The following is a 25862-nucleotide window of genomic DNA, read 5'->3' on the forward strand; positions in this document are numbered from 1 at the left end:
GGTGCTAGCTGTTATTTTCGGGATAAAATGTTCATTGTCTTCCTGGAATGGACTAGGTTCCCTTCTCATCACCAAACACAAGCCATTGGTTTCCTTATTTGGCCCTTGTTGCAAGCTGACAGAGAGGACTGCCCACCAGCTGCAGCAGTGAGCCCTCTCTCTCAGTAACTATTGTTCTGACATTCGTTACTACTCCATTGCCCAGCATTCCAATGCTGATGCACTATCATGACTATGGTTGGGACCTGATACGGAAGTCAATTAGCAGGAGGATCTCGTGTTCACTTTCAATGAGGGCTTGTAGCAAACCCTGTCAGATTTTCTCTCATGAGAGGGACAGGTTGTGATTGTTGGTGGTCAGTACATTGTCCAATTTCCTGTACGTAGCCAAGCTGTCCTCCGCATTCTCAACTGCCATGGTTCACATGTGATTGGTTATTTTTGCCATTGAGGGATTCCCCAGGACCCTAGTGTCCATCAGCAGTTGGCAGTTTGCATCACAGGAGTTTGAGAACTTTCATGTTTGCAATGGTACCCAGCACCTTACTCTCTCTCTGTTTAACCCATCAGCTAACACAGAAGTAGAGCACTTCGTGCATACATTTAAGACCCGAATGAAGAAACCCATGTCTGCCACCACCCATGATGATGTGTTGGTGAGGTTTCTGGTTACATAGCAGGCTTAGCCTATCAGCGGTTGCAGTTCGGTGGAATATTTACATTGGTACTAGCTGCAGGTCTCCTAGATTTATTGCACACTTGAGTCACATGCCATAGACCATCGTGAACTGCTGTGTTCTCCTCCCAGGACTGCTATTTCTGCACACTCTTTTGGCTGGCAGCAGGGCTGGCTACCGGGTACCATGGTGAGCCACAAAGGTTGGTGGTTGTTTGTGTTGGATGTTGGTAGGGAGCAGCTGAAATGCCGTGCAAATCAGCCATGCCCCCAGCCTGTTGGGACATCACCACCATGGTCTGCTGGGCAGCAGATTGAGTCATAATGTTATTTTGAGGCAGGGCTCCCAGTTGGAGCAACATGCTTCCCTGTTGCTGCTGCTTCGCTGTCCTCCCATTGCATGCAGCAGCAGCCCCCAGTGAAGCCCACACCTATGCTTGAGGATGTGGAGCCCATGGATTTTAATCATCCTCCTCCTCACCTTCCCTCCACCTCCTCTTCTTCCTCTTCCTCTTCCACCTGCTCCCCCCCTCCCCCCCCCCCTCCACCTCACTGATAGAGGTGGCATCATTTCCACCGGTGGACTGCCCATTACCCCATCCTCCATATCCTTCTACCCTTCCAGTGGATCCATCTGCATTGGCATTCCCCCCTTTGGTGGTGTGTCCATTGTCAGGTTTTCTAGGGGCCTCTCTGACCATGCGCCAGAGGTTGCGGCTGAAGCCCAGTCATTTTTAGCCCTACATAGCCTTTTCAGGTGGACGGATTTAGTATCCCTGTCAGCAGACATCACAATGGAGGTGGATGAGCTGGCATGGGTAGCACAGTTAGATAGTGCGGAGATCTGCAATGGAGGATGCATGTGACACATGGTATGGGCAGACCCACTAGCACAGGTGTTTACGTGCGGGCAGCAGTTGGCCGGGCAGACCAGCGCTTGCTTGTAGTTTGACCAACACGGACCTCACCTAGCATATCATGCCGTGTGTTGTGCTGAGTGCTTAGCCATTAGCCATCTGCACCAGCCACACGCTGAGTTCTTCCTGTGCTTATCTTATGTGGGTCCAAACTCTCTTCTTCCTGTAGATTGACTCACACAGTTAATTCATTTCCCTCTCATGGGGTTCTGTTCCCTGGCTATTGTCAAACCACTGTCGACATGCAAAGTATCCACACCGATCATCTAGTGAAGCGGCATTGTCATGCCAGTGCAGATACTAAAGTCAGTCTCTACTTATAATGTCACTTCCTAATTTAATCTCTTCTGCATTTCTAATAACACTGCCCCAATAGCTGGAAGTGCATACCAGAATCTCTGTGTTGATATATTCAATTGGATGACTAGTACCAAGACAGTGTTCTGCTGTAGCAGATTTCCTCACCTTTTAAAAATGTGTGTCATGCTTATACTCTATACAAGACTTATACGGTCCTGATGGTCTGATAAATGTACAAAATGCCACAACTGTCTTTGGTACAGCAAGTGTTTACAAAAATTTTTGATCATTTGTCCAATAACATAAAATGTACGACAGATAACAGAGCAAGTTTTAAATCTAACCTAAATTCATTTCTCCTGGACAACTCCTGCTATTCCGTAGACAGATTTCTATTTAAATGTTGTTAGCATGTTAAAAACCCACCATGTTTTTTTTTTTTTTTTTAAATTGCAGTTGCATGTGTAGGACTAAAAAAATAATGTGAACACTAATCATGTGTACATATCCTGTAAACTGATTCACTCACATCTTTTTGCCAGAGAAATCACTCAAATGATTTATGGAGTATCTAACTAACTTCACCATATCCTATGCAATTGTGGTCTGCCATACATTGGTTGGCTTGTCAGAAAATAAGTGAACTGCACCTATGGTATGGGCTACTGTTACAGAATGAATATTTTCCCTGTTGTTTTCAAATGTTTGTATAAAACATGATGTCATATTAAAAATTATGCTATTTCTTGTCCTTTAATGTCTTGTTAGAGTAATAGTCCATACTATATGTTGAATTAGCCATATTATTAATAATTTTGTGAAATGTTGTGGAATTTTAAGAATTAGTGTCAATCTTTGGTTTTAGACAGAAGTATAATCATGATGCTTCATTCACACCGAAACTTTAAAAAAAAAAAAAAAAAAAAAAAAAAAAAAAAAAAAAAAATTAGACTGTATGACGCTATACATTAATTTCAGGTTGTGCAAGCAACAATGGTTCGAGACCGACAACATGGTCCTGTTATTGAACTGAATCGTATACAAGTAAAGAGATCACGGAGTAAAGGTGGTCTTGCAGGAACTGATGGAATAAAATCTGTATTTGGCCAGATGGTAACAAAGATGTCACTGTTAACACAAGAAGCATTGTTCTTACCACACCGAGTGTGGAAAGTTAAATTTGTTGGTAATTTTATTTACATTTAAATATTTCTCATAATTAGTCTATGTGTGTACTTAAAATAATATTTACCATAGTAGTATGATCCCAGTTTCCCACAAATTGTTTCCTAATGTTACAAGTCTCCTCATTTATTTTTTGGTCAATGTTGTGTTTTCGGTGTTTATGCTGTCTCTTCCCCCCCTCCCTCACCACCTCCCCACACTACCAATTACCAATATCACTCTTCCACCCATCGTCCTATGTGCATCATCAGTTAAATTTGAGGTCACAGTATGGTAATTAGTAGTTTGCTTTTTGACCTGAAAGCTTAGCGTAATCCATTTCTCTAGTTGTGTTCTATTTGGGTTCTCACTTTTTATCCACTGTCTCCAAGAGAGATTCTATGACAAAGCTAATTGCTCAAGAAGAATAGACAGGATACAGGAATGAATATCATAAGCTCACCAGACAAAATATTAATCACCCTCTTAAAAGAGCACACTGGTCACTTTTGAGTGCTATAAGTGGTTAGAACTGGTACTGGGTCATCACATGGCCCTCCACTGGTGTTGTTAATCGAGACGGTGAAGTGGTGTGTACATGATAATCAGTTGTATGCAATCTGCATATGGAGATGTGAAAGAACAGTGGAAAGGTGCTATGATATTTGGACATGCCTTTGACCATATCATGAATGCTTTTGCGTAATTTACTGGTGTAGCAATGAGAACTGTCCATTGTGTGTGGATAGATCAATCATTGCCCATGAAAGGCAATGGTCCGAGTTCTGGCATATAGTTTCAGTCCCCCTGGAAGTTTCAAAAAGCTACACACTCTTTTATAGAGTAAAATATTCATTCTGTCTCACATATCTACAAGGAATAGAGTCTCTCTCTCAACCATGAGAACTGAGAATGAGTTTTACGCCTTGTCAATCACAGTCGTTTTCAAACCAGACAGGAACTGCTGTCATCAGTGAATGCAGGTCCATCCCAACCAGTTTATGAGTGAAAATTGTGAAGGAAAAGGTGAGCAACAGACATTTGTGATTGGTTAACATGCAGAAAGCAATTGCTTGCAGTGGCATATAAATCTGTGTGTCTCCAGTGGGCTAAACAACACAGAAACTGGACAGCAGCTGAAAGGATGCCTGTAGTGTGGTCTGACCAATCATGATTTTGCCTCTTTTCAAATGATGTGTCAGTTTGATGCAGCTTTTAATCCTCGATGTTTGTGCGAGGTCTACATCTTCATGATAAATATGCTATGGACACACTGTCTTCCAAGATAATAACAACCACATTCATAGGTCTGCACACATACATTTTTGATTTAGCAAACATTCAGGAACCCAATCGCAACTCAACAAGCCCATTAAATCTTCTAACTTTAATCACTTAGATATGTCTAGGACTGTTCATCACAGCAGGTAAAACATAGCAATTGACATCCCCAATGAGTAGCTTCAGTTGGGTATTACCCACAGAACCTAGTGGATTCTATTCCTCACTGAATCGAGGCTAGATGTGGTCTTACACAGTATTAACATGATGTTTGCTGGAGGTGACTAATATTTTTTGCTGTGTTCCTTTGTAATACTATTTAGTTCAGAAAAGTGAAGTTGTATATGCAGAACAATTTCATGCAATGTATTGTCACATACAGAGCTCTTATTTTTGTGTGATACAATACCAAAATACTAACTTAATTTTCTTACATAATAACACAGAAGTTCCAAAAAAGTGTGTGTGTGTGTGTGTGTGTGTGTGTGTGTGTGTGTGTGTGTGTGTGTGTAAATTCTCTTGCAGAGACACAGAACTATTATACACTATCTGATCAAAAGTATCGAGACACACCTAAGCATTTGTGGAGTTGACCATAAGATGTTATGAGGGGCAGATCCCCCATTATAAAAGGAGGTGGGGAATATTGTGTTGTCAGCAGAGAAGCAGTAACAGCAGAATATATTGGCTGCACGAGCTCAATGTCCTTGAACATCGATTAGTCATTAGAAACAGATCCATCAGGGACATTTCAACCCTTCTATAGTTGCCCAAGCTGACTGTTGGTGATGTGGTTGTGGAAAGGAAACATGAAGGAAGAGCAACAGCTAAACCAAGGCCAGGCAGATTGAACCACATGAAATCAGTGGAAGGAATAACTTGTGTGCTCCACAGTACTACCAGCAGTCCAGCTAGCACAATGACTGGACAAAGGTACCTAATAGAGCAGGGTGCAGTGGTCGAGCAACTCCTCATAACACACACATTTGTGTAGTCAATGCAAACCAGTGATTAAGGCTTGGTGAAGAACAACACTTGGCAGTGGATGACTGGAAACAGGTGATTTGGACTGGTGAATCATGCTATACCCTGTGGCAGTCCAGTGAAAGGGTTTGGTTTTGCTGAATGTCTGGAGAAATTTAACTGCCATCACATGTAGTACCAATTGTGAAGTACAGAGGTGGTGGTGTTGCGGTGTGCGTGTGTTTTTTGTGGTTAGGATTTGGCCCCTTTATTGCACTTAAGAAAACTCCAAATGTGAAAGGATGTGAACACATTTTACAGAATTGTGTACTGCATACAGTAGAGGACCTGTTTGGAGATTATGATCAATTTTCTCAGCACAATGCTACATCTTGTCATAAAGCAGCAACTGTGAGATGGGGTTTTCTGGACAATAACCCTCCTGAAATGGAACACCTTTGGAATAAGTTAGAACATCAACTTTGCTTCAGACTGCAGCATTCAACAGCATTGCCCTCTCTGGTTTTGGCTTTTGATGAAGACTTGGTGCATTCCTTCACAGACATTGAGACACCTCACTGAAAGGGTCCCCCATCATAATTCAATCCATCATAAAAGTAACCGAGTGAGGTGGTGCAGTGGTTAGCACACTGGACTCACTCTCATGTGGACGACGGCTCAAACCCATGTCTGGCCATCCTGACTTAGGTTTTCCATGATTTCCCTAAATTGCTTCAGGCAATTGCCACAATGATTCCTTTGAAAGGGCACGGCCGACTTCCTTCCCCATCTTTCCCTAATCCAATGGGACCAATGACCTCCCTGTTTGGTCTTCTTCTGAAAGTCAATCAACCAACCAGCCATAAAAGTGAAGGGTGGACACACACACACACACGCGCGCACACGCACACACACACACACACACACACACACACACACACACACACCATATTAATGCCCACTAATGATGCAGTATGACATCATTGAACCTTCAGAGAGTCCTTGCTCCTCTCTGTTGGTACTTGTGAAGAAAAAGGATGGTGCATGGCGTTTCTGCATCAACTACCAAAGACTGAACAAGTTCATGAAGGAAGTGGTCTATCCATTGCTGCACATTCAATGACATCTTGAACTGCTTGAAAGTAGCAAAGAAGCAAAATGTTTCTCAGCTATGGATATGCAAACACACTACTGGCAAAATGAGATTGACACAGCCAACTAGGAAAATATTGCCTCCATAACTCATGATGGACTCTTTGAGTTCTTATTTATGCTGTTTGGACTATGTAACACTCAGTTCTTCACCGAACATATGATAGACAACCTGCTTTGACACCTTAAATGGATGATATGAATTTGCCATCTGGATAACTCCGTCAGTTTTTTTAAGACATTTGAAGATCATCTAAGCCACCAGACAACTGTGTTAAGGTTTGTTCAGACTGTAAGTCTCTGTCTGAATCCCAAAAAGTGTCTCTTCATAACCCAAAAAATAAAAAACTTGGGCTACCTGATGAATGGTGATGAAGCCCATGATGAAGTCCATCCCAATCCAGAGAAAATAAGAGCAGTTATTGATTTTGTGACTCCGCAGCACATTGATGATCTGAGAATGTGTTCGTACTACCAATCATTTGTAAAGGAGTTTGTATCAATGCACATCGCTTGTAAGAACTACTGTATGCAGATGCCAAATTTTCCTAGAATAAAGCACAAGGAAGATCTTCCATTGTGCTTAAGGTAGTGTTAACATCTCTATTTCTAGCTTTGTATGACAAGAATGTTGAGACAGAACTTAACACTGGACGATAGTGTTTTTGCAGTAGGGGAAGTTCTACTACAATTTCAGGAAGGTGGTGAACAGATGATAGCTTATGCTTACAGAGTATTTTATTTATTTATTTGTTTATTTATTTACACGTCAAGTTCTGTAGGACAAAATTGAGGTGCAAATCACCAAGGTCATAGAATGTATCAGTACATGAAATTACAAAATAAAAGTAATAACAGACAAAAATAAAATGTTTATGAACCCAAAAAAAGTCAAGCCACAAGTTCAAGTAAACGCAATCAACAACATAACATAAGAATCAGCTTAATTTTTCAAGCTACTCCTCAACAGAATAGAAGATGTGACCCATAAGGAAACTCTTCAGTTTTGATTTTAAAGCGCATGGATTACTGCTAAGATTTTTGAATTCTTGTGGTAGTTTATTGAAAATGGATGCAGCAGTATACTGCACACCCTTCTGCACAAGAGTTAAGGAAGTCCGATCCAAATGCAGATTGGATTTCTGCCGATTATTAATTGAGCAGATGCTACGTATTCTTGGGAGTAAGCTGAGATTGTTAACAAGAAACAACAATAAAGAATATATATACGAGAGGTCAATGTCAAAATACCCAGACTAGTGAGCAGGGGTCGACAAGAGGTTCATGAACTTACACCACTTATTGCCCGAACCGTCCGTTTCTGAGCGAAAAATATCCTTTTAGAATGGGAAGGGTTAACCCAAAATATAATATCATATGACATAAACAAATGAAAATAAGCAAAGTAGACTAATTTTCATGTCAAATGATCACTTATTTCAAATACCATTCGAATAGTAAAAATGGCAGCAAGTCTTTGAGCAAGATCCTGAACTTGGGCTTTCCATGACAGTTTACTATGTATCTGAACACCTAGAAATTGAACTGTTCAGTTTCACTAATCATATGCCCATTCTGTAAAATTAAAAAATCTAATTTTGTTGAATTATGTGTTAGAAAATGTAAAAACTGAGTCTTCTGTGATTTAACGCTAGTTTATTTTCGACAAGCCATGAACTTGAGTCATGAACTGCACTATTTGAAACAGTCCCAGTGTTGCACACAACATCCTTTACTACCAAGCTAATGTCATCATCAAACCTGTAATACTAGATGGCATGTCATTTATATAAATAAGGAACAGGAGTGGCCCAGGACTGATCCCTGGGGTGACCTCTCACTTGACCTTGCCCCACTCAGACTCCACATCATAGCCATTCTCAATGCTGTGGGTAATGATCTTTTGCTGTCTGTTGTTAATGTAAGAGGTGAACCAATTGTCAGCTACTCACCTTATTCCGTAATGGTCCAACTTCCGTAGCAATATTTTATGATCTACACAATCAGACAGTTTAGTTAAATCAAGAAAGATGCCTAGCATTCGAAACCATTTGTCTAATCACTCCAGTACCTCACATTTTCAGTTGTACAGTGCTAAACATGTGCAGCACAGTACTTTCATATTCTGCTAGGCACTCCATTGTATCCATGAGAGTCTTTAGTCTTCAGTGATTTAATTATTGACTCAATCTCTTCACATCACAGAGGAGTATTTCAGACATCAATCTCAGAAAGGCATTTTCCAAGAGAGTTACATGATTCCTTGTAGAAACTAAGCTTTTATTTAATTCACCACCAATGCTCAGAAAGCGATTGTTAAATACTGTATGTATATCTGATTTATCAGTAACAAAAATATTCTGACTACAAACTGACTTTATATCATCAACCTTGGGCTGCTGACCAGTCATTTCCTTCACGACTGACCATATTGTTTTAATTTTATCATGTGAATTAGCTACTGTATTTACGTACCACATACTCTTTGCCATACTAATAACATTTTAAGCTCCTTACCATACTGTTTGTAATGGGCTACTGTAGCTCAATTGTGATTACTTCTAACATTTTGATATAATTCCCACTTTGTTCTACATGATACCCTTATCCCACTAGCCAGCCACCCAGGCTGCCTTTTACTGTACCTGTTTAGAACGTTCTAATGGAAAGCAACTTTCAAAGAACATGAGAAATGTGTTAAGGAAAGCATTATATTTGTCATCTACGTTATCGGCACTATAAACATCCTGCCACTCTTGTTCCTTGATGAGGTTTAAAAAACTCTCTATTGCCGTTGGATTAGTATTCCTACATAGTTTGTACCTGTATGTGATATTCATTTGAGTACAAAAGTCTTTTAGTGTTAAAATTTGCGCATCATGGTCTGAAAGACCATTCACCCTTTTACTAACAGAATGCCCATCTAGTAATGAATAATCAATAAAAATATTGTCTATGGCAGTGCTACTGTTACCCTGCACCCTAGTTGGGAAAAACACAGTCTGCATCAGATCATATGAATTTAGGAGATCTACCAACACCCTTTTTCTTGCACAATCACATAGAAAATTAATACTGAAGTCATCACATATAACTAATTTCTGGTACTTCCTCCTTGAAATACAGCCAGCTGATGTGTACCCTGGTAAAGGAAGTCTCTGAATTGTCAAATTATTTAAGTGGTGCTCTGATTTACCAATAATTTCAGAGTCAGCATGTATAAGCAGTTCACTTACTTTATCTCTAATACCTCTTATATTTTGATGAAATATGCTAATTCCTTCTCTTCTTGGAAACATGATGTCCTCTGAAGGTGATTCCTTAGTTAGAGGGACTTCCTTTAAGCAGGCATACCTGTCAGCTGACTTCAATCTAAAAAAGGTGCAGCTCTAACACCAAATACTACTGGAATTTTTCCATGACTGATTCCACCACCACCCACAACACTGTCACCTATAAGCTTTGGTAGCCTCCCCTTCCCATACCTATTGAGATGCAGACCATGCCTAGTGAAACCTGATCTGTTGATAGACTCAACTGGCACCACTGCAATGTGACCCATGCTCTCTGCCATCAGTGCCTCCTCCAGCCCCATGTTAACACACCTAACAGCCGCATTAAGATGAAGCTGATAGTGACGCTGAAACAGTTGCACAAAATGCACAGTAGTGCCTCCAGTTGAGTAGCTATCTTTACCAGGTCACCACCTACATCATATTCCTAGTCTGAGAAGAACTACACTACAACTGAGAAAGAGTACCTTGCAGTTGTTTAGGACATCAAAAAGTTCTGGCTGTATTTATTTGGCAAACCATTTGCCATTGTGATGGATCACCATTCTCTCTGCTGGCTGACTAGCCTGAAGGATCTGTCAGGTTGACTGGTGAGATGGGCTTTGAGACCTCAGGATTACATTGTCACAATGTGATGCAAAAATGGGTGCAAATGTAAGGACGCTAACTGAAGAAACCATTTGGCAGAATACAACAGTGTGGACAGAATCTTGGTCATCACTGCATTAAATGACATTGTTACAGAACAGAGGGAAGATCAGCATTACTCAAAACCAAAAAATCATTGAAGAATGAGGAACCAACCAAAGGAGGATTCCAGATAATAAGCAGAATATTGTACAAGATGAACTGTTATCCAGTGGTGGGGAAACAGTTTCTCATTAGCCCAGCTTATCTGTGTCCAGTGATCCTGAAAAATTTCTACTAGCTGCAACATCTGGTCACTTGGGATTCTTTAAGACTCTAGACAGATTCAGACAGAGGAATTGCTAGCCAGGTTTCTACCAATCCATTAGTCATTATGTGAGCCATTATAAGGGATGCCAACAATGAAATCACTTGCCATCATTGTCTCCAAGGCATATTTTACCAATTCCAGCTGCAGCAGCAACATTCCACCAAACTGAAATTGATCTTGTGGGGAAGTTACCAAAATTGACAAATGGGACTCAGTGGATAATAGTCAGTCTGGACTGACTTCCTCACCCACCATGCTGTCATAAAAGCTGTGCCGACTGCCAAAGCTGCAGAAATTGCTAATTTCCTTGTAATATGTCATTTTGAAGCACAGAGCACCCCATGTGATGATCTCTGAATACAGAAAAGTCTTCCAGTCAAGACTAATACCAGAAATAATTTCACATTGCAAGATCACCTACAGGATGACAATTGTCTGCCATCCACAGATGAATGTCCTCTTCGAATGATTTAATAAGACATCGGCAGATATGCTCTCCATGTATACCGATGTCAAACAGAGAGATTTGGATACAATGCTGCCCATAGTGACATGTACATGCAACACAGCAAAGCAAGACCAGGCTTCACACTGTTCCTTCTGCCACAGTCACGAGGTTGAAATGACAATGGATACAGTGTTTCTGTTTCAAGCTACACAGAATGACTATGTGAAACACATCATGAGGGCAGAAAAAGCATGGCAGCTGGTTTACGCAGGAATCCTGGACCCCCAGGAGAAAGACCAAGAGCACTATAATGTCAAACACTGGTCAGTAAGTTACATCCTGGGAGACTTAGTATGGATATTCCATCTGTGTGGAAAGTTGAACTAGTGGAAAAGTTACTAAATTGCTACTTTGGACTGTAATGTATCCTTTGTCATTTGTCGGATCTCGCATATGAAGTTCAGGATTATTACCATTCATCAAGAAGACATAAGTGCAGAGACATCATCTATGTCCTTCGTATGATGCCCTACTGTAGTCCAGAGGTACAAGCCAACTGATCACCACTCAGTGATCATGAAGCTTTGACGGATGGGGCTACCTGTGATGCTCATCATAGTGAGGACGATGTAACAACACAATCAGGAAATTAGGATCTGCTAGTGCAGATGTGAAGGGACTAAAGTGTGCTTGATGCCCGATACAGTGATCCTCCCTTGTGATTTTTAAATGTGGTTGACCAGATCCTTGAGGATGAGTTCCCATACATTACAACATTGGGCAACTGTCACATCTCAGTACCTCACAAATTTGTATAGTGGACAATTTGACCAGCCAACAGGTGTTGATAATGCTGTCTTAAACAGATGACATGGTGATAAAAAAAAGCTGCAGGGAGTCTATTACTTGTTCTGAAATGGCACGTGCAGGTGTGAAGAAGTTACAGTGGGCTTGGTGCACAGTATGATGATCCTCCCATGTTCTTGTCAAACATGGTCCACCAGATGGTCACATACAAGTACACGGCAACTCTATGTCCTTCACAGTGATCACTCAACTTCTGATGCTGGTAATCTTAACCTCCCATACATCCATATTAAAATTCTCTGTCTCTGCACAAGTTCTGAAAACTTTGAGAGGTGTAAGATATACAAAAGAAAAACTTTTTACTTATCTTCATTTTCTCTTGTTGTTGGCTGCAGTTCTTGTGTCTAGGGGTACATTCTTGAGGCTATAATTTGTATAACATTGAGGGGTTCCTATTGAACTGAATAATTGATGAAATTCTTTCTGTTGCTATGACTTTCCTTTATTTTATCCCATTCTTCTATATCACACTGACTTCACAATCCCCATTTTCATAAAACCATCAATTACATTATTAGTGACAAAATTGAAGAATACATGCGTTTCCATCAGAGGCGTGCCCACTACTACTAACATTCTGCGATACTAACAATATTCTGAAGCGTTTACTAAGTAAAAGAGTTTATAAACTTCCTTGACAAAAGAAGAATCATCACCAAGTTATAACATTATTTTGTAAATGAATCCAGAAATAAATTTAATGATTATCATTAGATTGTGTAATAAATAATTGGAATTTAAGTATGCCAGATATTTTGTAATTTCAGATATTTCTAAAGGAAGAATAATTTTACCCATACATACAGAGTGTAACAAATTAATTTCTTTTTATACGTTTTAGCTTGAAATATAATACATCGTGTAGAAAATCATATGAAATTCATTTATTTAAACAACTGAGATTATGTTCACCTATATAAGTTACTTGGTATCAACTATTTCTATAAAATAAGGTTATGTTAGAAAAGGGTGTCCCATTACCTGCTGTTCATTTCCTTTATATATCCTACCAGGCCTGGTAACAAAACTGAACATGAACAACACTGATGCACTCTGGAAATGGTTTTACCTGCTGCAGAGAATTGCAACTGCAAACATTTACCAACCCACTGATGCTGTGTACTCGTACAAAGTTATATTGACATCTGACCATGTCTCCTGCATGCTTCACTATTTTTTTGCCAGGCAGTTTATATTTTGTAATACTATCAATTTAATTTCATCTTTCTTATACAGTCACCAGTGGTTTATCAATTTTTCATTGTGTGGGGTACCACGTATGATAGTATATTGTATATTTGGCATTCATATTTCATGTTTCTTCACATTTTCTGTAATGGACAAACAATGCTTCTTTCCTGACAGTCTTTCTCTTTAACAGATGGTCCATATTTGCACTTGTCTTGGTTCATATTCACACTTCTCTTTTATTGCCCCATTTAACATAAAGCATTGGTGTTCAAATAGGTTTTCTCATCATATCAACATCCGCTATAATTTGAACCTGATTCACCCGGTCCTAGTGCTACACATTGTTGTTCCTGTGACTTGTTATACACTCCTGGAAATGGAAAAAAGAACACATTGACATCGGTGTGTCAGACCCACCATACTTGCTCCGGACACTGCGAGAGGGCTGTACAAGCAATGATCACACGCACGGCACAGCGGACACACCAGGACCCGCGGTGTTGCCCGTCGAATGGCGCTAGCTGTGCAGCATTTGTGCACCGCCGCCGTCAGTGTCAGCCAGTTTGCCGTGGCATACGGAGCTCCATCGCAGTCTTTAACACTGGTAGCATGCCGCGACAGCGTGGACGTGAACCGTATGTGCAGTTGACGGACTTTGAGCGAGGGAGTATAGTGGGCATGCGGGAGGCCGGGTGGACGTACCGCCGAATTGCTCAACACGTGGGGCGTGAGGTCTCCACAGTACATCGATGTTGTCGCCAGTGGTCGGCGGAAGGTGCACGTGCCCGTCGACCTGGGACCGGACCGCAGCGACGCACGGATGCACGCCAAGACCGTAGGATCCTACACACTGCCGTAGGGGACCGCACCGCCACTTCCCAGCAAATTAGGGACACTGTTGCTCCTGGGGTATCGGCGAGGACCATTCGCAGCCATCTCCATGAAGCTGGGCTACCGTCCCGCACACCGTTAGGCCGTCTTCCGCTCACGCCCCAACATCGTGCAGCCCGCCTCCAGTGGTGTCGTGACAGGCGTGAATGGAGGGACGAATGGAGACGTGTCGTCTTCAGCGATGAGAGTCGCTTCTGCCTTGGTGCCAATGATGGTCGTATGCTTGTTTGGCGCCATGCAGGTGAGCGCCACAATCAGGACTGCATACGACCGAGGCACACAGGGCCAACACCCGGCATCATGGTGTGGGGAGCGATCTCCTACACTGGCCGTACACCACTGGTGATCGTCGAGGGGACACTGAATAGTGCACGATACATCCAAACCATCATCGAACCCATCGTTCTACCATTCCTAGACCGGCAAGGGAACTTGCTGTTCCAACAGGACAATGCACGTCCGCATGTATCCCGTGCCACCCAACGTGCTCTAGAAGGTGTAAGTCAACTACCCTGGCCAGCAAGATCTCCGGATCTGTCCCCCATTGAGCATGTTTGGGACTGAATGAAGCGTCGTCTCACGCGGTCTGCACGTCCAGCACAAACGCTGGTCCAACTGAGGCGCCAGGTGGAAATGGCATGGCAAGCCGTTCCACAGGACTACATCCAGCATCTCTACGATCGTCTCCATGGGAGAATAGCAGCCTGCATTGCTGCGAAATGTGGATATACACTGTACTAGTGCCGACATTGTGCATGCTCCGTTGCCTGTGTCTATGTGCCTGTGGTTCTGTCAGTGTGATCATGTGATGTATCTGACCCCAGGAATGTGTCAATAAAGTTTCCCCTTCCTGGGACAATGAATTCACGGTGTTCTTATTTCAATTTCCAGGAGTGTAGATACCAACATGTGGTTCCCAGTGTGGTGGTGCAGAATCTTACTGAACATTATACTTGGTTGAATGTTATGTAGCTGTCACGACATACACTCCTGGAAATGGAAAAAAGAACACATTGACACCGGTGTGTCAGACCCACCATACTTGCTCCGGACACTGTGAGAGGGCTGTACAAGCAATGATCACACGCACGGCACAGCGGACACACCAGGAACCGCGGTGTTGGCCGTCGAATGGCGCTAGCTGCGCAGCATTTGTGCACCGCCGCCGTCAGTGTCAGCCACTTTGCCGTGGCATACGGAGCTCCATCGCAGTCTTTAACACTGGTAGCATGCCGCGACAGCGTGGACGTGAACCGTATGTGCAGTTGACGGACTTTGAGCGAGGGAGTATAGTGGGCATGCGGGAGGCCAGGTGGACGTACCGCCGAATTGCTCAACACGTGGGGCGTGAGTCTCCAAAGTACATCGATGTTGTCGCCAGTGGTCGGCGGAAGGTGCACGTGCCCGTCGACCTGGGACCGGACCGCAGTGATGCACGGATGCACGCCAAGACCGTAGGATCCTACGCAGTGCCGTAGGGGACCGCACCGCCACTTCCCAGCAAATTAGGGATACTGTTGCTCCTGGGGTATCGGCGAGGACCATTCGCAACCGTCTCCAAGAAGCTGGGCTACGGTCCCGCACACCGTTAGGCCGTCTTCCGCTCACGCCCCAACATCGTGCAGCCCGCCTCCAGTGGTGTCGCGACAGGCATGAATGGAGGGACGAATGGAGACGTGTCATCTTCAGCGAGGAGAGTCGCTTCTGCCTTGGTGCCAATGATGGTCGTATGCGTGTTTGGTGCCGTGCAGGTGAGCGCCACAATCAGGACTGCATATGACCGAGGCACACAGGGCCAACACCCGGCATCATGGTGTGGGGAGCGATCTCCTACACTGGCCGTACACCACTGGTGATCGTCGAGGGGACACTGAATAGTGCACGGTACATCCAAACCGTCATCGAACCCATCGTTCTACCATTCCTAGACCGGCAAGGGAACTTGCTGTTCCAACAGGACAATGCACGTCCGCATGTATCCCGTGCCACCCAACGTGCTCTAGAAGGTGTAAGTCAACTACCCTGGCCAGCAAGATCTCTGGATCTGTCCCCCATTGAGCATGTTTGGGACTGGATGAAGCGTCGTCTCACGCGGTCTGCACGTCCAGCACGAACGCTGGTCCAACTGAGGCGCCAGGTGGAAATGGCACGGCAAGCCGTTCCACAGGATTACATCCAGCATCTCTACGATCGTCGCCATGGGAGAATAGCAGCCTGCATTGCTGCGAAAGGTGGATATACACTGTACTCGTGCCGACATTGTGCATGCTCTGTTGCCTGTGTCTATGTGCCTGTGGTTCCGTCAGTGTGATCATGTGATGTATCTGACCCCAGGAATGTGTCAATAAAGTTTCCCCTTCCTGGGACAATGAATTCACGGTGTTCTTATTTCAATTTCCAGGAGTGTATGTTCGGTCAAGAGTTCCAGGTAAACATTTGCAGTTATTGATGTCTTGTCGGAGAAAAAAGTAGCAATAGTGTAACTACACATGATCTCAGACCACACATTTATTTACCTTTGGACTATCTTGCTTAAGTTCCTAGCCACATTGAGGTTTTTCCAGTCCACAGTTTCTCACATTGTGTGTGTTCAGTTTCCCTGAAAGATTAAAGGTTTGCGGCATCACTTATGCAAACTTGGGTGAAGAAAATTTCATCCATAGACAAAACTTTTTTTCCAGTAACCATTACACACACAGTGCCTCCTCTTGCGAAGTAACCATTTCATACGTAATTCATTTCGCAGTATCTCATACCTCACAGAAATGTAATGTGATTGAAATTTTGATAGTCATTAAGTGCACAGTACAAATCTGAAGAAGATATTAGTTGCTTTTGTAATACATTTTTGAAACTGTAAAGAGAGTTTATGGACACCCTGTTGTTCATGAATGTACCTAGTAGCTTGCTACATTTCCCCAAGTTTTAGATTCATATTTTAGGTGTATCACCTGTATACTTTAAAATCCAAGACATACCAGTATGAGAATCACACAATACACACATTTTGTTTCCAAACTTTGTTTGAATACGATAAATTGCTTAAAAGATAAACATCCATTGAATAACATTAGGCTTTTGTCACTGCAGAAATTTCTGCACTCAAGAAATGCACTGCAGATTAGATTAGATTAGCTTAGATTTAATTTCATTCCAATTGATCCATAGTGAGGAGGTCCTCCAGGATGTGGAACATGTCAGAAAAACAATAATACATGACAAATACTTACAACTGAAACAAATAAGCTAATGTACCTTCCACAGGTCCCAAGTGGAATGATCGTCATTTTTTTTAATGAACACTATATGAAAGAATCATTTTACAAACACTATTGCACTGAATTTAAAATAAAAAAAGGTTTCTACACACACACACACACACACACACACACACACACACACACACATCAGTTGGTTCTACTGAGAAATTAATTGATGGAGTAGAAGGAGTTGGCCACCAATAAATCCTTTAGGCTTCTCTTAAACAGAATTTCATTGGTTGTTAAGCTTTTTATGGCTGCTGGCAAGTTATTGAAAATGTGTGTTCCTGAATAATGCGCACCTTCTTGTACAAGAGTCAGTGACTTTAATTCCTTGTGAAGATTATTCTTATTTCTAGTATTGATTCCATGAATTGAGCTGTTGGTTTGAAAAAATAATATATTTTTAATGACAAATTTCATCAAGGAATAAATATATTGGGAAGCAGTAGTTAGTATCCCTAGTTCCCTAAACAGGCTTCTGCAAGATGTTCTTGAGTTCACACCACATATAACTCTTACTGCACATTTTTGTGCCTGGAAAACTTTAGCTTGTCTTGATGAATTACCCCAAAAAATAATCCCATATGACATTATGGAATGAAAGTAAGCATAGTATGCAAGCTTTTTCATTTTTATATCCCCTATGTCTGACACAATTCGCATTGCAAATAGAGATTTGTTAAGATGCTTCAGCAGTTATGAGGTGTGCTCCTCCCAGTTGAATTTATTATTAAGCTGTAATCCCAAGAATTTAACACTATCCACTTCTTCTATCATCTTGTCATCGTATGTTAGGCATATACTCGTCGGACACCCGTTACAAGTTAAGAACTGCATGTAGTGTGTTTTTTCAAAGTTTAGTGACAAATAATTGGCTAGGAACCAGTGATTAATGTCCACAAATATTTTATTAGCTGACCTTTCTAAGACTACACTTGATTAGCTATTTACTGCAATGTTTGTATCACCAGCAAACAAAACGAACTTGGCATCTGATAATGTTACTGATGAAAGGTCATTGATATACACAAGAAAAGGTAAGGGTCCTAAAATGGCACCTTGTGGGACCCCACATGTAATTAGTTCCCAGTTGGATGATGCCTGATAGCTTTATACATGTCTCTTTCCTAATAACACCCTTTGTTTCCTGCGAGAGATATAAGATTTGAACCATTTTGCAGCATCTCCTGTTATACCATAATATTCCAATTTACTTAAAAGGATATTGTGACTTACACAGTCAAATGCCTTGGACAGATTACAAAATATGCCAGTTGCTTGCAATTTTTTGTCTAATGAATTAAGCACATTTTCGCTGTAAGTGTAGTTAGCCTTCTCAATATCAGAACCCTTTAGAAATCCGAACTGCGACTTTGACAGTATGTTATTTGAGATAAGGTGGTTATAAAGCCGATTGTACATTACTTTTTCTAAAATTTTGGAAAATGCTGGCAAAATTGAAATTGGATGGAAATTTAATGCTATTTCTTTATCTCCCTTCTTAGACAGCGGCTTAACTTCAGCACATTCCACTGATAAACAACTGGTTACACAGATAGCAGAATGTGTTTTAACTTTGTCAAGAGTACTTCTAATTTTGAATAAATTTTCTCCACTGGTACTCACACAGGAATCATATAAGTAAAACATTCTCAGAATTGACACAAAAGAATTTTGAAGTGTAATGTTGTTGAAAACTGATTTGTTTGGTAGTAGATATCTGAACTAATAATTGCTGATTTTCAGATTTTCCAACTGGCCCATGTGAGGACAAATAGCAATAAAAGCAGTAAAGTTCCTCAGATCATATACCTTTTCACTTTGAAAGCCGTGAATGCACTTATTCTGGCATATTAGCCATGGTGAATAGATAAAATATATTGTTTTAACTTACAGTAATTTTAATCAGGCCTTCTGTGAGAAATGTCATTAAATATTTCCAAATCCATGGATCATTCCATAAATGACACTTGTGTCAGATCTAAATCATTAACTTCATACTTGAAAATGGGTGAAAATAACCTTCTGGCTATAAAATTTGTCATTAGGTTGTGCTCTTTTTGCAAGTGTTTCATCACGACTTCTAGAATTCTCATGATTCTGAAGAATGAACTGTGTGAAACATGATGATGTGCTCGCCTAAAATTATTGCTGTACAGTCCTATAGATGAGTAATAACTGTTACTGGTATCAAAGAATTCTTCTTCTCTGTTGCTATTAGTATCTCCAAAATTTCTTCTTGCCTGCAACCTTGTTATAGTGTCATTTTATCCGCAAAAATTAAATGTAGTCAACCTGCTTAGATCAGAAAATCAATTTGAATAATGCTCTGCTGGCAATCTTGATAAATAATTAGACACCCAGCAAAGTTTAAAACAGCGACAATAGTTCACAACAGTAAACACGACTGGACCCTCCAGTGAAGTAGCTCAAACTGCAGACAGCTGCTGGTGGTCTAAATGCATGCAGATACCTGAGTGACTGCATTTCTACATGTTTCATTAACAATCAGGGATCATTGATTGGCGACTCCATAGTGTCCTGTGCATTACGACCAGATAATGGGTATACTTGAAAGGAGAGACAGCATTGGTCGTATATTTTTGTTTATTATCGCAAAAGCCGTAAGCTTATTGACACCAGTGCTTACTAATTTAAGTAATATATTACAGCACTGAAGATGGTCACTAAGTGACCGAAAATCGATGTTGCGATAATAAACAAAAATATACGACCAATGCTGTCTCTCCTTTCAAGTATATTCAATCAGGGATCAGTAAGGCTGCGCGAGTAAATATCATCACAGTACTGGAGGAAATGCACAGTGGTGCACTCAAAGGTATCCACAGTACCAGGGAATGCTACACATGATGGGTTAACACATCCACAGTAGTCATAGGATTAAACAACTACTCCCGTTGCATGGTAATTAATGCTGTGACATAATTTTGACTAGTGCGTAGTCATCATCAGGTTACGTGAAAAGTTGTACGTTTTTAGTGTGTCTTCAGTCTTAATGTTTTCTGTAGAGTAGTTGTTTCTGAGGTATAAAATGATGTACAGATGTGCTAGTAGATAATATTGAATGTACTGCAGATTCATCACCAACCACTAGTACAGTGGTGCATCATTATGTACCTCAGGAACAACTATGTTACACGGACACTAATTCTGATAGTGATTAGCCACTTGTTGATATGGTCAGAGCAATAAATCATCATTCAATTGGTGTTCCTTTGTAAGTGCTATATGCTTCTATAGTTTTGATATTTACTTGTGTCATATAGTAATCATGGGCCAAATAATTTAAGGAAATTGCTAACATTTGATCATTCTGAGTATACCAAAATTTTGAAGTATCTTAAATTCTTTCCAGGGGAAAGTGTAGATGATTGTGGAGGAGGCTACAGTGAAAGCATTACTGAGATGTGTGAAGAACTTCAAAATGGGTGTCTTCCATTATTGATTGTTACACCCAATGGCCGAGATGATACAGGAACAAATCGTGACTGTTTCCTCTTGAACCCTACCTTGAAATCACCACTGCACATGAATATGTTCAGATTCCTGGGTATGTTCCTAACAAAATAAAGTAAATATGTCTGATATTTGAATTAAGAGTGACATGAAAATATTTTAGTTTTTTGGTTCACCAATTTTTACACACATGATGTGATTTAAATCAAACAAAAAACTCAGGAATAATGCTAGTTAACTATAAGTTAAAATGTTTGTTGAATGTTAATTGTGACTACATAGAACATCGTTTTAAGCAGCAATGAGAAATTGATGCTAATTATTATACACAAACTTTTTACAGGTATTCTAATGGGAATTGCTATCAGGACAGGTAGCCCCTTAAGCCTGAACCTTGCAGAAGCTGTATGGAAGCAGTTAGCTGGAATGACCTTAACACCAGCTGATCTTACAGAGGTGGATAGAGATTATGTCCCAGGTAAATGAAGAGTATATGAAGTTATTTCCATAAATTGTCACATGTTTATATGTTCAGTTTTGAGATGCCAGAGTCCTTGAAATACTCAATTATATTTTATGAAAATCTTGCTATGTTTATTAATAGTACCTCCAGTAATTATATTGCTGGAAATGATCATTTGCTTTTAAATATGTCTAAAGATCCAAGAGCACTTATGACCACCATACAACATACAAGACCTTGCAGTTCTTCACCTAATAGAGAGATGAGCTATCAGATGCCATTGTATAAAGAAACATTAGGTGTGCAGAACGAAATTTTCACTCTGCTGCAGTGTGTGCACTGATATGAAACTTTGTGGCATATTAAAACTTTGTGCAGATCTGAGACTCAAAGTCAGGACCTTTGTCTTTTGTGAGCAAGTGCTCTATTGGCTGAGCTACCCAAGCACAACTCTCAACCTGTCCTCACAATTTTACTTCTGCCAGTTCCTCATTTCCTATTTACCAAACTTCACAGAAGTTCTTTGAAACTTGCAGGACTAGCACTCCTGGAAGAACAGATCTTTACTTAATTCATTTTTTAGTTGATTATTCAAGTATTAGTGTCATTTACATATAGCAAATTACACTCTGCATTCATGGTTTTTAATGAGGATTGTAAGTTGGGCTTTACAAAAGGTTGGCTCAAATAATATCTACCTTTTGGAGATCGTCATTATACGGAGGGCAATCTAGGAAGTAACTACCGATTGTGCAGTCCTAATGTGCAGATTGCTATCAGGATTATATCCAAGTTTAAATGGACACCTTCCACTCATCGCAGATGATGTGAAGAATAAAATTGTGCAAGACGGATAGGAAACCCTAGGCAAGTTACACATTTCTTTGCCAAATATTTCTCTTTCTTTGCTTGACAAAATTCTGTCTGAACTTCTTGCCTATAGAAAAATTTGGGCTTGATGGTTTCCCAGGAAACTAAGTGATCAAGACAAAACACAGTGAATGGTTGGAGCATTGAAATTTTTTGATGTGATGTTGCCCAAATGAAAATGCCTTTTTCTACCAGATTATTACTGGTTTTCTAATATGTGGGTTTCATTTCACTCCAGAGACCAAGTGCCAATTACTCATGGTCAGAGTTGAATCCATGATTTTCGTCTGGGGGAGTGGGAGTGACCTCACAGAAGTTTTGTATCACCATTCCATCTCCAGATTCTCTAGAGTAAACAAAGGTGTTTTCTGAATCTATTATAACAACAACTACAATAACAAGAAAATTATCGAAACTGCTAAGCCTGAAAGCTATGATGCAAGAATCTCTCTCTCTCTCTCTTTTAAGAATAAACAGATGTAGTTCTGGGAGAGGGGGATGCAGCCCCATAGACCATAGCACCATTCTTCACTAAAGAAACTGTGGAATTCCAACAAATTCTAACTACTGAAAACTCATGATGATGGTGTTCTGGTATCTTAAGGGTCTTCTCATGGTCAGTTTCATGCTAAAAGACACTACAATCAATTCAGATCGATATTACGACATCCAAATAATAGCTATACCAAGAAATCCAAACTCATAGGAATGGTATGCTTCCTTACAGTTGTACTACTTCACAATAACTGCCATGAGGACAGGTATGCTGCTGCAACCAGAGACTTGTCAGATGAATTTTGATGATAAATGTTTGATCAAACACCCTACAGTTCTCACCTTGTTCTTAGTGATTTTCACCTTTTCACTGAACTCAAATAGTTTCTGGGTAGGAAACATTTTGTAATTTATGCTGAAATTAATACTAAAACTGGCTTGATGGTTTGTAAACAACCAACTACAGAGCATGTGTTGACAGATATGACAAATGCTTGAGTAAATGTAGATGATTATGTAGAGGTTTAAAGTTACATTCAATTTCTGGAAGTGACATGATTTGTTTAATAAAGTGTGTTTCTTGAATTTATTAAAGCCAAATGATGTTACTTTCTGGATTACCCTCATATAATATCTTAGCATTTGTGTGTCCTGATGACAAAAACACTATCATCATTGTATAGTGTTACAATGTACTTGGGTGACCTATTGGAGATAGTCAACTGCAGTTGGTGAATACGTGGTGGGTAGAAGGATATGGAAGGATATGTGCTACTGTAATTAATTTACAGCCAGTGTATGATAAAATAACCACAGATATGACAAAAGTTTTTTACTAACTATAATCATTTGGTGGTAAAGAATTAGTTCAACAAATGCAGTGTGTATGAGAACACCCTTTTCTAGATGAAAACAGTATATTGTAGTAAACATATAAAAACAATGTATCTGGCAGATATGTGCACTATCATGCCTTACACAGAGGTCTCTGCATCTCCATGCCATCCTTTATGTCTTTGGAGAATTTCAGGCATTACATTTTGAAAATCTTCCTTAATGTTTTTGCACAATTCTTTTTAGTCTTTTACTAGCATTGGGTCGCTATACAGAGGTACATATGTAAGACTTCAGTGACTATTGAGAGACTTGCCGCATTGGCTGGGCTGCAATATATTGTCGCAGAAGAAACTGAATAGCACTGTGGTGTAGTGGTTATGACACTAAACTGTTGCATAGAGGGTCGTGAGTTCAAAACTCACCTGGACTGTACAATTTGAATTTCTATATTCGGTTCGGGTACATTCTAGAAGTATCCACAAATATCATGAATCGTCGTACTGGAATGTTCTGTAGCTGTATATATATACTGTATGTGTTCTGGCCGGAGGCAGTTCGCTCCCCACTCTTGTATGTGCAAATTCTGAAAAAAAACCTTTGTTAAGTGAAGTTAGTGTTCATCATTCATATAATAACACCTTCTTCTACGTGACATTATTCTGGTGGAGACGCTGAGTATTGGAACTTGTGATAGTGCACATTATCGACGACACAGTGGCTCACATCAGGCCATGACAGAGCACCGTTTATGTGGCGAGAAACCTGAGTTAGAGCCATATTCAACAGATCGCAATCTGTCTGATCCAGAAGAAGAGGACGTTACAATGACAGCAACTGTGTGCCACCACATGAGACATCCTTCCGGGTTCTCTGGTGACGATGTTGCTGAGGACATGTATCAAGCCCTACTCCTGAAGGAGGTTTCGACAGCAGACGACTTCATAAAATGGTGCCAGTCTATTGAGACAATGCATCAAAAAAGAATTACACACAAGAAGTTTGAATGGCTTCCAAATATCGTATTGATGTCTGTGATGGATGAAGCAACTGATTTCACTGTCTTCTTCATCAGATAGTGAGAGAAGAAGTTTAGAAGACACTTGGATTCCATGGCAAGCAAAAAACTGAGATGCTTCAAGAGGTCACAAGGGAGGAAGTGGAACAGACATTGAACCCAATCTCTCGTCCTTCATTTCCCTTTAAAACGATGAAAAAGTCAAGACAAGGTGGAGTTATGTTCCTACAGGCCATATGAGGAACCTGTTTGGGCACCAAGGAAGACCGACGTCTGGAGGACCCAGGATAACCAACCAGTATGTTTCCACTGTGGACGACCGGGACTTGTGGTGCACTATTGTCAACAAAGGTGGTGGATATTTGATGACACCCACACCAGAAGACAGCAGACCAATCTTAGCCGACGCCAACTCCAGGACGACGATGATGAACAAGAAGATGTGAGTGCAAGATGATGTAAGTCACCATCACCACAAGCTAGCCACTGGAGAGGATGCTCCCCAACATGCCGATCAAGATCTCCATCGCTGTATAGAAGATCCAGCCGATCACGTAGCTGCCGCAACCTGGAAAACTAAAGGGTGCGACCTTCCTTGGAGGTGAGGCCGCTGAAGAGAAAAATCCTCTGCCGTCGATCACTACAAAAATGATAGGAAACTACGTTGATTTCCTCATGGATGGCCAACCAGCCCAAGCTCTTGTGGACTCTGGAGCATCATATTCAGTCATTTCGGAGAAGCACCATCACCAGTTACAGAAAATCGTATTCATCGAAAACAAAACATCTCTGCTGAAGGTAGCTAATGGGAAATATGTAAAACCTACAGGAAGATGTACCATTCATGTGGGTATAAGTGGCCATACACAGCCCTTACAATTCATCATCTTACAAGAGTGTAGTCATGATGTCATTCTCGGATGGGACTTTTTGAAAGCTTCTCAGGCAATTATAGATTGTGGTCACTCGAAGATCAGATCTTTCCAAGACGCTTGTGCGTAGCAAATGCTGAACCATTAATTGAAGAACAGCTGAGCATCATAGAAACTTCCCATGCTGAGTCTGTGGACGAAATTAGCGCTACCATTACGAGAAAAGATCTTCTAGCTTGACTATCACCAGATCTCACTAAGGAACAACAGAAGAAGCTACTTGCCATTCTTCAATAGTTCTCTGAATGCTTCAATCCACAGGTGAAGGGCAAATTAGACAAATCGATAGTGAAGCACCGGATTAGCTCTGGAGACCCTCAACCAGTAAGCCAGAGAGCATACCGTGTGTCAGCAACAGAATGTCGAATAATTCGTGGGGAGGTAGAGAAAATGATGAAGAATTACATCA

General features: G+C 40.9%; 1 protein-coding gene across 1 annotated transcript in view; it reads left to right on the plus strand.

Moving 5' to 3' along the window:
* Positions 1 to 25862, plus strand: part of LOC126248847 (E3 ubiquitin-protein ligase HERC2) — an 851297-nt gene that overhangs the window by 759362 nt on the left and 66073 nt on the right. The window contains exons 77-79 of the mRNA XM_049950269.1: positions 2872 to 3079; positions 20741 to 20935; positions 21185 to 21319. Of these exons, the coding sequence (XP_049806226.1) occupies positions 2872 to 3079; positions 20741 to 20935; positions 21185 to 21319 (538 nt within the window). The remainder of the gene's footprint in view (positions 1 to 2871; positions 3080 to 20740; positions 20936 to 21184; positions 21320 to 25862) is intronic.

This window comes from Schistocerca nitens, chromosome 3, assembly GCF_023898315.1.
Source record: "Schistocerca nitens isolate TAMUIC-IGC-003100 chromosome 3, iqSchNite1.1, whole genome shotgun sequence".
NCBI lineage: Eukaryota > Metazoa > Arthropoda > Insecta > Orthoptera > Acrididae > Schistocerca > Schistocerca nitens.